The sequence below is a fragment of the Eleutherodactylus coqui genome, chromosome 1, assembly GCF_035609145.1.
Source record: "Eleutherodactylus coqui strain aEleCoq1 chromosome 1, aEleCoq1.hap1, whole genome shotgun sequence".
Lineage (NCBI taxonomy): Eukaryota > Metazoa > Chordata > Amphibia > Anura > Eleutherodactylidae > Eleutherodactylus > Eleutherodactylus coqui.
The window spans coordinates 331387160-331400024 of NC_089837.1; the positions used below are offsets into that span (position 1 = coordinate 331387160).

The 12865-nt window shown below is 40.7% G+C and overlaps 1 protein-coding gene across 2 annotated transcripts; it reads left to right on the forward strand.

Annotated features, from left to right (window-relative positions):
• Positions 1 to 170: 170 nt before the first annotated feature.
• UPK3B (uroplakin 3B) lies at positions 171 to 11232 on the forward strand. 2 transcript variants are annotated; one of them, XM_066575331.1, is made up of 6 exons: positions 171 to 278; positions 1748 to 1891; positions 1985 to 2183; positions 5313 to 5392; positions 7983 to 8112; positions 10610 to 11232. In XM_066575331.1, exons 1-6 carry the CDS (start codon positions 224 to 226, stop codon positions 10737 to 10739), a joined length of 738 nt encoding a protein of 245 aa, XP_066431428.1. In that variant the 5' UTR covers positions 171 to 223; the 3' UTR covers positions 10740 to 11232. The 2 variants fall into 2 exon arrangements, with proteins under 2 accessions (XP_066431428.1, XP_066431436.1); XM_066575339.1 differs by lacking the exon at positions 171 to 278 and adding an exon at positions 1143 to 1200.
• Positions 11233 to 12865: the final 1633 nt, after the last annotated feature.

Consider the following 12865-nt stretch of genomic DNA (forward strand, 5'->3'; position numbering starts at 1 on the left):
GAACAGAACACTGATACAATAGCTCAGAGAGTGAAAAACAAGTAGAACATGTTTGCTATTTGTATGAATGTGAAGAATGAAGATATTTGAGGAATCTTACTGGATATGTTGGGGTTTTTTTTTACACTGAAGGGTGTTGCTATGTTTTCCTGAAGGTATTCACAGTTATTTTAGTGGCTCAGTTCACCAGCATTTCAGGCTCTGAAGAGAGAACACCATTACAATGTCTTTCCACATTCATTTGTGGCTGCTTCTCACATTATCTGCTGTTGCTGCAGGTAAGTCTATTAATTATATATTCTTACTAGGCTGCTTGATGTATGATGTGCAATACACTTGTTTCACTATTATAAGCAAAAACAGCATAGTCTACAATCATGTTACATTGGAGGAGGGCACCAATAGTTAGTTGAGGGCACACTCCCCATCAACTCATGGATACGTTGGAGGAAAGCTGTTGGTGTATATTCCTGGTCAATTGCCTCTTTGCCAAGTCCTGATTGACAGCTTTAATGCCACTTACCACAATGGCCTTTTAAGAAACAATTTTTTCAGTTTTTTTGAATGCAAAAATCACTTAAATGAGCCAAAATAAACAATAATTGTTCAGTGTAAACACAGCCAACGATCGAAGGACGAATGATAAATCATATGCTTTTTGTTCATTGTTCATTTTAAGTAGGCATAAAAACCATTGTTAGCTCGTTCACTAATCGTTTTGTTTAAACATTGATCATTCAGTTGTTCTCATTCACCTATACAGTGAATGTGAATGACTGAACTATTTCTGTTTTGAAGGAGTCAATGATATATCAACTTGTAAAAACAATCTGTATAACATCGTTTGCTCGTTAAAACAATAAATCATTTGGTGTAAATGGACCTTATGTCATGCATTGCCGATTGTGTTAACTACTGTATATAGCCTGGTTATTTATATGTGCAAGAAAATTAATTGCAGTTGAACTTGTATGTCAACATGGAAGCCATAGCAGCCACTAATGGGGCCCAGAGGCCCATAATGCCTTCCACATCCACATTGTAGGATAATAGGCTGCACTAAATGGACGTTCGTCTTTTTTTCAGCCTTACAAACTATGTAACTACGGAAAAGAAAGCAGCTCACAATACTATGAATAAAAGAAATGTTGAGCAGGATGGCTTTCATAATCATCCAACTGATAGAAAATAGATGGAAAAGTAAGCTTTAATTGTACCTTCTATCTGCAACTGGCCATGATTAAGGTAGAGATGATTAGAAGGAGGGAATGAAAAGCTTGAGAAATGCACCTCCCTTATTCAGACCCAGCCACACACATAGGCCTCATATCACAGTTGCATTATACTCACCATTGTGTGGACCTTTATTAAGGCTCTCGTACATATGCATTACTCTGCAACACCCCTGTATGCCTTCAGTTTTATGCTAAAGCATATAAAGGATCTATATGGACTCAAACAGGTAAATGATCATGTTATGCTCCATTGGATGCTGTATGTATAGACGTATTCTTCACTACAATATGCAGCACCTGTATGGCAGCAGATTGAGGCCTTGTGGCGCTGTATTAGAAAACCGTTCAGCCTTAATACACTGCCGTAAAGCTTTGGATGTGTATAAAGTCTAATTGGTGTAGCTTATATTTAAAAAATCCATGAATACAGCCTATTCATCTGATCTAATATTACAAAAGTGTGACTGTATAGTAGAAAGCAATTTGTTTATCTGTGTGTTGCTCTTTTCTAGATTATTCCTCTTATATCCCACAACTGATCATCAAACCTTTTCAAGGAAGAGTGACAGCTACAACATTTATTCTGGACAAACCACAGTGCCTCTTTGACCGGACCTCAACTAATAATGTGTGGTTATTTGTAGCCAACAAGACAGGTAAAGAACTCCTGCGAGCCTTGAAAAGAACTAGAATGCAGTCATTTAAAAAATTGAAGTGTTCGATTACTTTCATTATTTTCTTCCATTTAGTACAATTGGATAACAATCAGTTATCAAAAAGTGCTCCTTATTCTTCATTTTCATCCTTGGGTTATTACCGCACTCTTCGTACTGTTGAGAAAACATTCCCCTGTAATGATGTAGCCAATTACATTCGGGTTGGTAGTGAAACTTCCTGCTCTGACTCTGACAACTGCAATGGACCTTTAATTTCTCCAGGTCCATACCGGTAAGTGAAGACTGTTGAATGAAAATCTGTGGAATATTTGCCCAAAGTATGATACTTAAAGTGAATGTGCCATCGGAAATAGACCAAGTGTTAAAATCAGGTTTTATAAGATTATTTTTATTAACATTTTAAAAACAGTTTCGGATTATAGTTCTAATCCCTCAGCTACATTTCCTCCAGTAGCTGAGACCAGAATGCTTTTAACATCCTTAAGCACATGTTTCAAACTCAAGACTCGCTGGCTAAGTCTGGCCTGCCATGTCAAGTTTCCCAGAGAACGCAGCCAGTGATTGATAAATGGATCAAAGCAAGCACAGGAAGAGTGTGATTGGCTAACGCAGTGCCAGCTTTCATTGGCTGACGCTGCCTGAGTTAGCCAATCACAGCCATTCAATGATGTCGTTGAATGGCTGTGATTGGCTAATGCAGCACTAGCTTTCATTGGCTGACGCCGCCTGAGTAAGCCAATCAGAGCATTAGCTTTCTGGAGGTGGGGATTTCAAGCCCCATTTGCAGAAAGCAATGCTCTGCCAGCGTGCACAGGGAGAGACAGCCTGCAGCAGCGCCACGGGAGGTGAGTATTTTTTTTTCTTTTTTCGGACAGCTGTATACCCGACTGCAGAGCAAATTGTTCAGGGTTAAAAGGTCACCTTATACGCCGGAATATACGGTACATTTAGGACTCACTTAGAGATCAGCAAGCACCAAAATGCTTGGGTGCTCGTTACTCGAGCCAAGCTTTTTGTTATGCTTGAGAGCTCAGCTCGAGTAACGAACCCTATTAAAGTCAATGGGAAACTCGAGCATTTTTCAAGGTGCCCCATGCTCTGCATTGTTTTCAATGGAGCCGCGGCTGCTGACGGCGGCTCCATTGAAAACAATGATCTGCCGGCACCCCTGCATTCTTTTTCATGAAAGGGCTTTACATATAAGCCCTTCCCTGAAAAACAATAACTTCAGTGTAAAAAAAAAAACTCCGCCGCTGCCGTGTCCCCCACGGGAATGAAGAACACATCAGCCGCATGCAGCAGATGTTTCCTTCATCCCAGCTAGTAAAAAGAATTCCCTGCTGCTACATCTGTCACATCTGTGACAGATGCAGCAGAGGAATTCTTCAATTCCCTACCACAGCTATCACACATGACAGCTGCAGTAGAGGATCCTGCTGCCGTCCCCCCAGTAGTTGGATTTCAGGGAAGGGCTTTAAATATAACCCATTCCCTGAAAAACCATGAAAAATTGTGTAAAAAAAAAACAAAAAAACGATACTCACCTCTCTTCAGCTGCCAGGGCTCAGCCAAGTCTTCTCTGCGCTGTCCCCGGCTCTGTAGTCCTGATCTATCAGCAGGTGGGGATTTTAAATCCCTGCCTGCTGATAGATCAGCAGTGCAGAGTCGGGGACAGCGCGGAGAAGTCGCGGCTGAGCCCCGGCAGCTGAAGGAATCTCAGGGTAGGGCTTTAAATATAAGCCCTTCCCTGAAAAACCATGAAAAATAGTGTAAAAAAAAAACGATACTCACCTCAGTTCAGCTCCTGTGGCTCAGCCGCGTCTTCTCCGCGCTGTCCCCAGTTCTGTAGTCCTGATCTATCAGCAGGCGGGGATTTAAATGAATGAATTACAGGCGAGAGCTGCCTGTGATTGGCTGAGCGCCTCAGCCAATTACAATCAGCTCTTTCAGCAGGCGGTGATTTTACATCCCTGCCTGCTGATAGATCAGGACTACAGACATGCGGCAGATGTGTTCTTCAACCCCGCGGGAGGCACGGCAGCGGCGGAGGATAGGTTTTTGGGTTTTTTTTACACTAAAAGTATTGTTATTTAGGGAAGGGCTTATATGTAAAGCCCTTCCATGAAAAACAATTAGGGGTGCCAGCAAAACAGGTGGGGAGGACAGACTCAAAATTTTCTCGAGCACCGTGTGGTGCTCGGCTCGAGTAATGAGCACTTCGAGTATGCTAATGCTCGAACGAGCATCAAGCTCAGACGAGCATGCCCGCTCATCTCTAGGCTCACTCAAAGGCGAGTGAAGGTCCGGTCCTTTTCTTGCATTTTTTGTTTTCTGTGCATGCATTCACTGCATTTTTCACAAGCGCAAAAAAAACATAAGAAGGTCCCATAGATTTCTCCCGCCTTCATACATAAATATGCAGTCAATACACATGGATAGTGAGTTTTCACTGCCCACTTACACAATCCCATTAACTTTAAGAAGCAAATTTGGTTCGTAATATGGACCAAAATAGGACGTGCTGCCATTATTTTCACACTTGTGAAAATCGCATGTATGAATACCACAATGATGTTTAGACCACCCGGATTATGTGAGTATTACAGAGAGGAAATACACCCAAGTGAGTCAGCCCTTATAACTGGCCCTTTGAAGGCAACCATAATCCTGATGTTGCCCTCGGTGTAAATCAGTTTGACAACCCGGTCCTAAAGGAACCAGAATGTAAACAAAACTGCTTTATCAATCCGCACAGGCATAATTATAGGGGGTGCCGTGCTTGTAGACTGACCCAGGCCCTTGAGTATAACGGGACCCAAAAGGTCCCTCTGCTCATTAGGAGGAGACCAAAACTATGATTTGGTTCCCTGTTACAGATTTTGCAGGGGAGCTTCACATTGCACCTCTGTTCACCAGCCTTCCTCTACTAGTAAATAAAACACTTGGGGTGTTAGAAGATCACCACATACTCAAAATTACATTTTCAGTTTCAAAGGTGTGTTGACAGTGTAGATTTTTGTTGTGGATTATTTCTGGTACACGGATTTCAAACCCATGTGTGAAAAAAAAAAAAGTGACATGTCACTGCTAGACTGAAATCCTGTGCAAAGTTCGAAATCAGCTTGCAGATTTTGCCCATTGACTGAGCTAAATCTACATGTGGATCCATGGCTCAAACACATGAAAATCCACATCAGAAATCTGCTGCAATTTTCTTTGAAATCCACATTAAAAAATGTGATGTGGATACGGCGCTTGTGAACTTAAGCCTAAGAGTACAATAGAAATTTATTTTCCTGTTAAATTGAACATATATTATATATTTGGTCTACTTTGCAAAAAAAAAGAAAAATACAACTTACAATCGATAACAATGTTTTTTGTATTTTTTCCTTTTCAGGGTTAAATTTGTTGTTTTAGATTCTAATGGTGCACTGGTGGATCAAACTGGCTGGTCTGGCCCGATCACACTCCACCAAGGTAATACAATATTAGAAATGAATGTTATATTCCCTGTAAGGCTCTGTTCACATCATCTAAGAGTCCTAAGTAGGGATGAGCGAGTATACTCGCAAAGGCACTGCTCGCTCGAGTAATGTGCCTTAGCCGAGTATCTCCCTGCTCGTCCCGAAAGATTCGGGGGCCGCCGCAGCTGACAGGTGAATTGCGGGAGGAGCGGGGCAGAGCGGGCGGGAGAGAGGGAGAGAGAGATCTCCCCTCCGTTCCTCCCCGCTCTCCCCCGCAGCTCCCCGCCCCGCGGTGGCACCCGAATCTTTCGGGACGAGCAGGGAGATACTCGGCTAAGGCACATTACTCGAGCGAGTAGTGCCTTAGCGAGTATATTCGCTCATCCCTAGTCCTAAGTTTATCGTTTGTAACACAAAAGCTTTTTTAACATGAGAACCTGTGGGCAACATTCGCCCCTGTATGTTTATATAGTGGTATAGGATGGAGCCTTCTGCTTCCAAACACTGTGAACACCAAGTGAATGCTTATTACATGTAGCACAGAGGTTATTCCATATAGATAGCAGCACTACACAGCACTCAGTACAGAAGTATTGCAATATATTCTAAAAGTGATCAAAGGGTTACCTGTTTAACTCTTTTACTAGAAAGAAAAAACAATCAAGAAAATGTTTTGTGCAAACAAACATGGTAACAAAAACATAGAAAAAAAATTATTTTCCCCTTCCGTTGTCTTTATTTGGGAAAAAAGTAACAATTAAAAAAAACATAATTGGAATAGCTGCAACCATAATTATCCAAACTATAAAATGATCACATTAATTATTTACACCCTACGGTGAACACAGTAAACAAATACTGTAAAACTAAATAATGCAACAATAACTGTTTTTTCTTCATCCAGGTTCTCAAAAAATAGATAAAAAAAGATCAAAAACTTGGATGTACAGCATATGTGATAGCAATGAAAATAAGTCATCCTTTAAAAAAAACAAACAAATGTCCTGGCCTCTTCTGTCTCTCCCTGCCCGCTGCATCAAGACTGACAGCTCTCTCCCTATACAGAAAAGGGGAAGAGATCTGTCATTCTTATTGTCATATTTATTCTGTAAGGCCGCCTGTAGACGGCCGGGTCAGATCCTGCTGCGAGAGTTCTCAACCCGAGTCCCTGCAGGGACCAGTGCGGCGCTCACCTCTCCTGTGGCTCCGGCTTTTTGATGTGCCGGCTGCCGGCCAGCCGGCACATGCGAAAAGCGGAGCCGGCGGCCCGGGAGTGACATTTCTGTGTGGGCCTCTGCGAGATCCACACAGCAATAGACAATGCCGCGATTTGTTTTCCGCGTGCGATTTCACGCGGACAAATGGCGGCCGTCTGCGTAGGATTGCGTATTGTAATGCAATCTTATGCAGGCGTGTATGGACGAAATTCTGCATTAAATCCTGCTGCTAAATTTCCGCCCGTGCGCAGGGGACCTAACACTGTAGCGTTTCAGAATAAAACTCTCTAGAGAACAAGAGGCACCTCTGTCCTAGGTTCAATCTACCCATCGTTCAGGCAGCATGAAGCTGATGACAGAATCTTTTCTAAGTGCTTTTATTGTACAAAATAGTAAAACATAAAAAAAGAAACTATATAAATCTCATATTGTTTTAATTATACCGACCCAGAAAATAACGTTTTCAGGTTCTTTATACAGCACAGTGACTGTCATAAAAACAAAAGACACAAAGCAATGCTGGAAATTTCAGTTTCCTTCCTCCCCCATAAAAGAATTAATGAAAATTAAAGAATACCTTTAAATAGTGAGTGTCTAATTGTCTGCCCTCCCACCCCATGATGTCATATGCAGCCAAATTAACTAAGTGGGGTTAACACACAGGTCATGAAAAGTGGATGGTGAGTGTAAACAAGCATGATTATAACAAACTGATTATAGTACTCATAAATTATAGAATAGTACCAAAGGAGCAGTACCACTTATCTCCATCCCTGCATTGAACAGAAACTGTTATCAATAAAGGTCAGCACTCTGACCGACAAGCACTGAGCATATTTAGGGAGAATTCATTAAACCATTGACACTAGTAGAAAAGTCACTGTTTTAATGCAAAAATTATGTGACTTTTTTCTTGTCTTGACACTTTTCAAAAGTAGGATGTCGGCGCAAAGAGGCAGGACCACACTTAGTCCCACAGATTTACTATAATTTATTATAAAGTGGGCATAATTTGTAGCGCAAATCTACTTCTGCTCTGGGAAAAGATTAAACATTTTCCTTTATTTGATGCATCTTACTCCACTAGATGTCAGTTTAGTAATGGTGTGTGAAATATGAGCCAGAGTACATGTTTTTCTTAGTTCTCTCTAAAATGAACAACTGGCCCAATACCATATGTATGAATCTGCAGGCGCTTCTTTATATGGGCTGTGTGTAAATCCTAGGGACTGGTTCAGGTAGATGTTTAAAAGGTAAAATGTAAGATGTGTTTGACTAACATTCCGTTTGCCTAAAACTTACTTCTTGTGATTTTTAATTAAGACAGATATTCAATCACACACATAATCTTGTATCAATTTTATTTTTCTTTTCTCCACGGAACAGGAAAGAGAGCATCATCAATTGATACATGGCCTGGCGGGCGTAGCGGTGGTATGATTGTCATCACCTCCATCCTTTCAATCCTACTGGCTACCTTTCTGGTTTGTCTCATTGGGACATTTATTGTGGGAAGGTAACTAAAGTCTCCATACTAAAAAAATGCAACACGTAGTGAAATCATAAGCCTAATAAGGTCTTACAATGTACTAGCTAACAACAGGAACTAGAACGTATGGATTTAGTATGGGGCTTGCCCATTGAAATATTAAATCCACTTCTAATTAAGACAGTTACATACACTAATGTTAACAAGAGCAAAAATGACTAAATATTGTAGGTCGAAAAATTGCAAGATTAACGGAAATTATATAGGTTGTCAACAATAGTTGTTGGTACAAATCCATGATTGCAGCTTCTTTAAATAATAAGAGAATAGAACTAAAAGCTGGCAGTGGAGAAGGCGCAACACTCCAGGTTAAAGTAAGTAGGAAGTGACCAAAGGTTTGGGAAACTTCTCCTTTTATTTAAGAAAACGCGTGATCAGCTTATGAAAACGCGTTTCGGGGATAACCCCTTCACCAGTTCAGCTGGTGTTTAAAACATACAAGCAATTGGTGGGTCCCAAAAAGGGTTAATAATGAGATCCTGTTTGCCTGTGGGGTGCGGGTCAGCCAGGGTAGGAGCAGGAGAAGTTCCCATTCATTTATTTTAATTTTTTACTTAAACCCATCCCCTAGCCGTAGAATCTTTTTGTTCTATTGGAAAACCCTTTTAAACTATTTATTTATAGTGTGGGAGAAACTAGTAGCTATTGAAATCCCCACGTACATATATACTGTATGTATACACGTCAGTTTTATACTCATCAGCAGGAGATAACTTGCAATTCTTTATGCTGTAGGCGACAAATGTATCCATATCTTTCATACCTTATAGAACGGCCAGGACATTATCTGGCAGCACAAAAGACATAGCTTCTTGCTGGACAGATATTGCTTTATTCTTATGTCACATTCACTTCTGCGCTAGAAGCTCTATTCAGAGCCATCACAAAATCCCAGATAAACTAGCACAGCATATATAATGGAGCCAAAGAGCAAAAAACAACTGCTATTTAGTTTGCATTGTTTTGGTGAGCATAGTCTTTTATACTATTCTTCCCAGCACAAAATGAAGGGCGGGTGGTATCAATGGGACCTGGTAGGATCCAGTAAAGTAATATTTTGAATCTGTAAAAACAGCTCTATCAGAAATGGAAGCCTTGACTCCAATGTGAACTGTGCATTAATTACCTGTTGATTAAAATAAATAAATTGGATTATTTATCTTGTACTGCTCTGTTATGCCATGTATTATTATTCAGAGCTGGAGCTGAATTCACAATTCTGCCTGTTTCATATTTGAAATCTCCCAGGATTCCTTGTTGGCTCAATATCCTTACATAGCATACTTGATGATCAGTACAATAAAAGTAACGCAGTGAATTTATATGGATCTTCCATAAGTAGAAACTAAAATAGTGTTCAAAGGAAAGAAATACATGTGTAGTAGTTTAATTGCTGTTGTCCATTAATATAACACATACCCACACGTTCAGGTGATTTTTCAGAATAAGCTGCCATCTGTGTGCACATGAGCAGTAACAGTACTTCTGGCCATTATTTGACATGTATTCTACATTTTCACCAGTTTTCTCCTCTGCGGGCTGTATATGTAATTCTCAATTTTCTCTGAGCTAGTAGGTGTAGACTAGTTTCTATGATGTTTCCCATACACTGCACATATAAGAGAGCAGGATATATTTCTATTAATCTATCTCTCTGTAGCACACTTTAAAGGCCCATTTACATGCAAAAATAATCTTTCAAATGATTGAAAGATTGAAAGTTTTAGCAACCTTTTTGCATAAGGTGTTAATGGACACTAATGTCCATTAACACTTTATCCTCTTCATTAGCATGTAAAATGACCTCCAGAAGCTGTTTGCAGAGCCCAGTGTGTGATTAAACACATGCTGGGCTCTGCACACAGCTGCATTGTTCTCGTCGGGGCTGCTGGCAGAATAGAATGTAAACTCTGGCTCCCGTGGAGACCACAGCATGCGGTCTGTTGAGAGGTACTTATTTTATAATGTTAAAGTCGCATCGCATCACACGAAAAGGCTCCATAGGGTAACATGCACGACAAAAAAAATTTGCAAATCGCGGCAATATAGGGCATGCCGCAATTTTTTATCTCGCAAGATAGCATGAGAGAAAATAAAGCTAATGTGAAGGAACCCATTGGAAAGCATGGGCTTCACATACATGCATTTACTCGCGCTATCACATCGTGACAAAATTGAGTGGTTTTGTCGCCTGTGTGAAAGTGGCCTTTGGGAGCTGAACATCATCCATGTACTGACATAGAGGCTATTATGCATACGACTCTGTCCTAGGCATGAGGCTTTAAACACAGCAGGCAAATGAACCCTTACGTCTGGCATAAGTCATTTTGAAAGTTGTTTGGATTTTCCCAGATTAATCAAAATTTTGATTTTATTTGAATAATATGCATGAATAAAATTAGAAATGTAGTACGATTCTGTTTTACATTATAAATGTATTGATTTGTTTTGTTTTATTTTTAAGGAAAAACATAATTTGTTGCAAAAGGACTGAAGAAATAGAAAACACCGTACCTCAAGTAGTGAATATGAAAAATTATAAAACACACCATGCCCCTGAAAATACTGATCTATGCTCTCAGCCAGTGGCCTAATTGGCAGCTATACTGATGTTCCCTTTATCTATACAATAGGTTTCTTATAGTAGTAATAGAGTTACACAATTTCACAGCCCTTGGTCAGGTCAAGAGCAAAATGCTCCCATCATACATTACTGCATCTGATGCTGACATGCCAGCACAGAAGCCTGCTTTATAACACCGATTGTCAAGTTTTGGGAAGACTAAAATGTTCTTTGAATCAAAGTATGGAATAACTTGAAATATGAATATTGAAATATGACAATAGATTCCATTTGTATTTGAGCTGACTGAGTGCTGTGGATTTATCTCTGCATTATACTGATTGTGATATTCAATCTACCTCTGCCACTATGATACTGCTGTGGTGCCGAAATTACCATGTCTACTGCTTTCTACTAGTGACCTGTTGTATAATCTAATTTCTTATTACTCTCTATGATTCTACAAGTCATACAATGATAAGGATTGGTGCTAAAGGATTTGCAAAATAAAGTCTTTTTTCATATTTTTCACAGCTTTTTTTAAACTCTACGTTATATTGAATAAGCCATATGCAGTACTACATAACAGAAATCTATATACACATTGTGGAAATGACAGTTGTGATGTCATATTCTTGTCACTTTGGGAAGTTAAACTGATAACAGAGGAGGCTGGTGGAGGGCTGTTCTACTCAAGTACGAACCCAATACAGGCAGTCTAACCATGTGTTGTTCTATATAGTAGTATGCAGACACACCGTTTAGTTCAATGTCATTCATATGGAATATATGATGGCTCAATTAGGCTTGGCACTATGAGCTAAATAATAATATTGCCAAATAATTTTGGCTTCAAGACAGTTTTAATAGCAGGGACATGTATATATGAATTTGTCAATATTTTAGCTTAAAAACACATTTTCTCAGTGCTAGCAATACGTTTTGACAATAAAGTTGCTCTGCTGTCTTTTTTCACAAGAATCCATCTCCTGTCAGTAAAGTTAAGAACACAGTCTGAATCATGGAGACCTGTTAAAAATCTATGGGTATATGAGTATTAATGTCTTATACAGATAGTGCAGAGCTGAGTTTGCTGCCATAATAGAGCTTTGTTATTACGCACAGTTCACCATGATATTCCAATATAAGAATTTCCAATAGCCTATGGATAAGGCTGCTTAAAATTGCGCCACTGCAGGTGATTAATATATATTCATAATCAAGGGTGTACATATTATAGAAGAAGACTATGCAACTGCTTTGGGGCTCTGATTGCACCATTCCATTTTGCTACTGAGCAGTGGGCACAAATAAAGGACGAGGTCCTACCTCCAATGAGGAACTGCATTGTTAGCAAGCAAGGGGGTAGAGAAATGGCTCAATGGTCATTAGTAGAGATGAGCGAGCACTAAAATGCTCGGGTGCTCGTTACTCGGGACGAAATTTTCGCAATGCTCGAGGGTTCGTTTCGAGTAACGAACCCCATTGAAGTCAATGGGCGACCCGAGCATTTTTGTATATCGCCGATGCTTGCTAAGGTTTTCATTTGTGAAAATCTGGGCAATTCAAGAAAGTGATGGGAACGACACAGCAACGGATAGGGCAGGCGAGGGGCTACATGTTGGGCTGCATCTCAAGTTCCCAGGTCCCACTATTAAGCCACAATAGCGGCAAGAGTGGGCCCCCCCCTCCCAACAACTTTTACTTCTGAAAAGCCCTCATTAGCAATGCATACCTTAGCTAAGCACCACACTACCTCCAACAAAGCACAATCACTGCCTGCATGACACTCCGCTGCCACTTCTCCTGGGTTACATACTGCCCAACCCCCCCCCCCTGCACGACCCAATGTCCACAGCGCACACCAAATTGTCCCTGCGCAGCCTTCAGCTGCCCTCATGGCACGCCACACTCATGTCTATTTATAAGTGCGTCTGCCATGAGGAGGAACCGCAGGCACACACTGCAGAGGGTTGGCATGGCTAGGCAGCGACCCTCTTTAAAAGGGGCGGGGCGATAGCCCACAATGCTGTACAGAAGCAATGAGAAATATAATCCTGTGCCACCGCCATCAGGAGCTGCACACGTGGGCATAGCAATGGGGAACCTATGTGCCACACACTATTCATTCTGTCAAGGTGTCTGCATGCCCCAGTC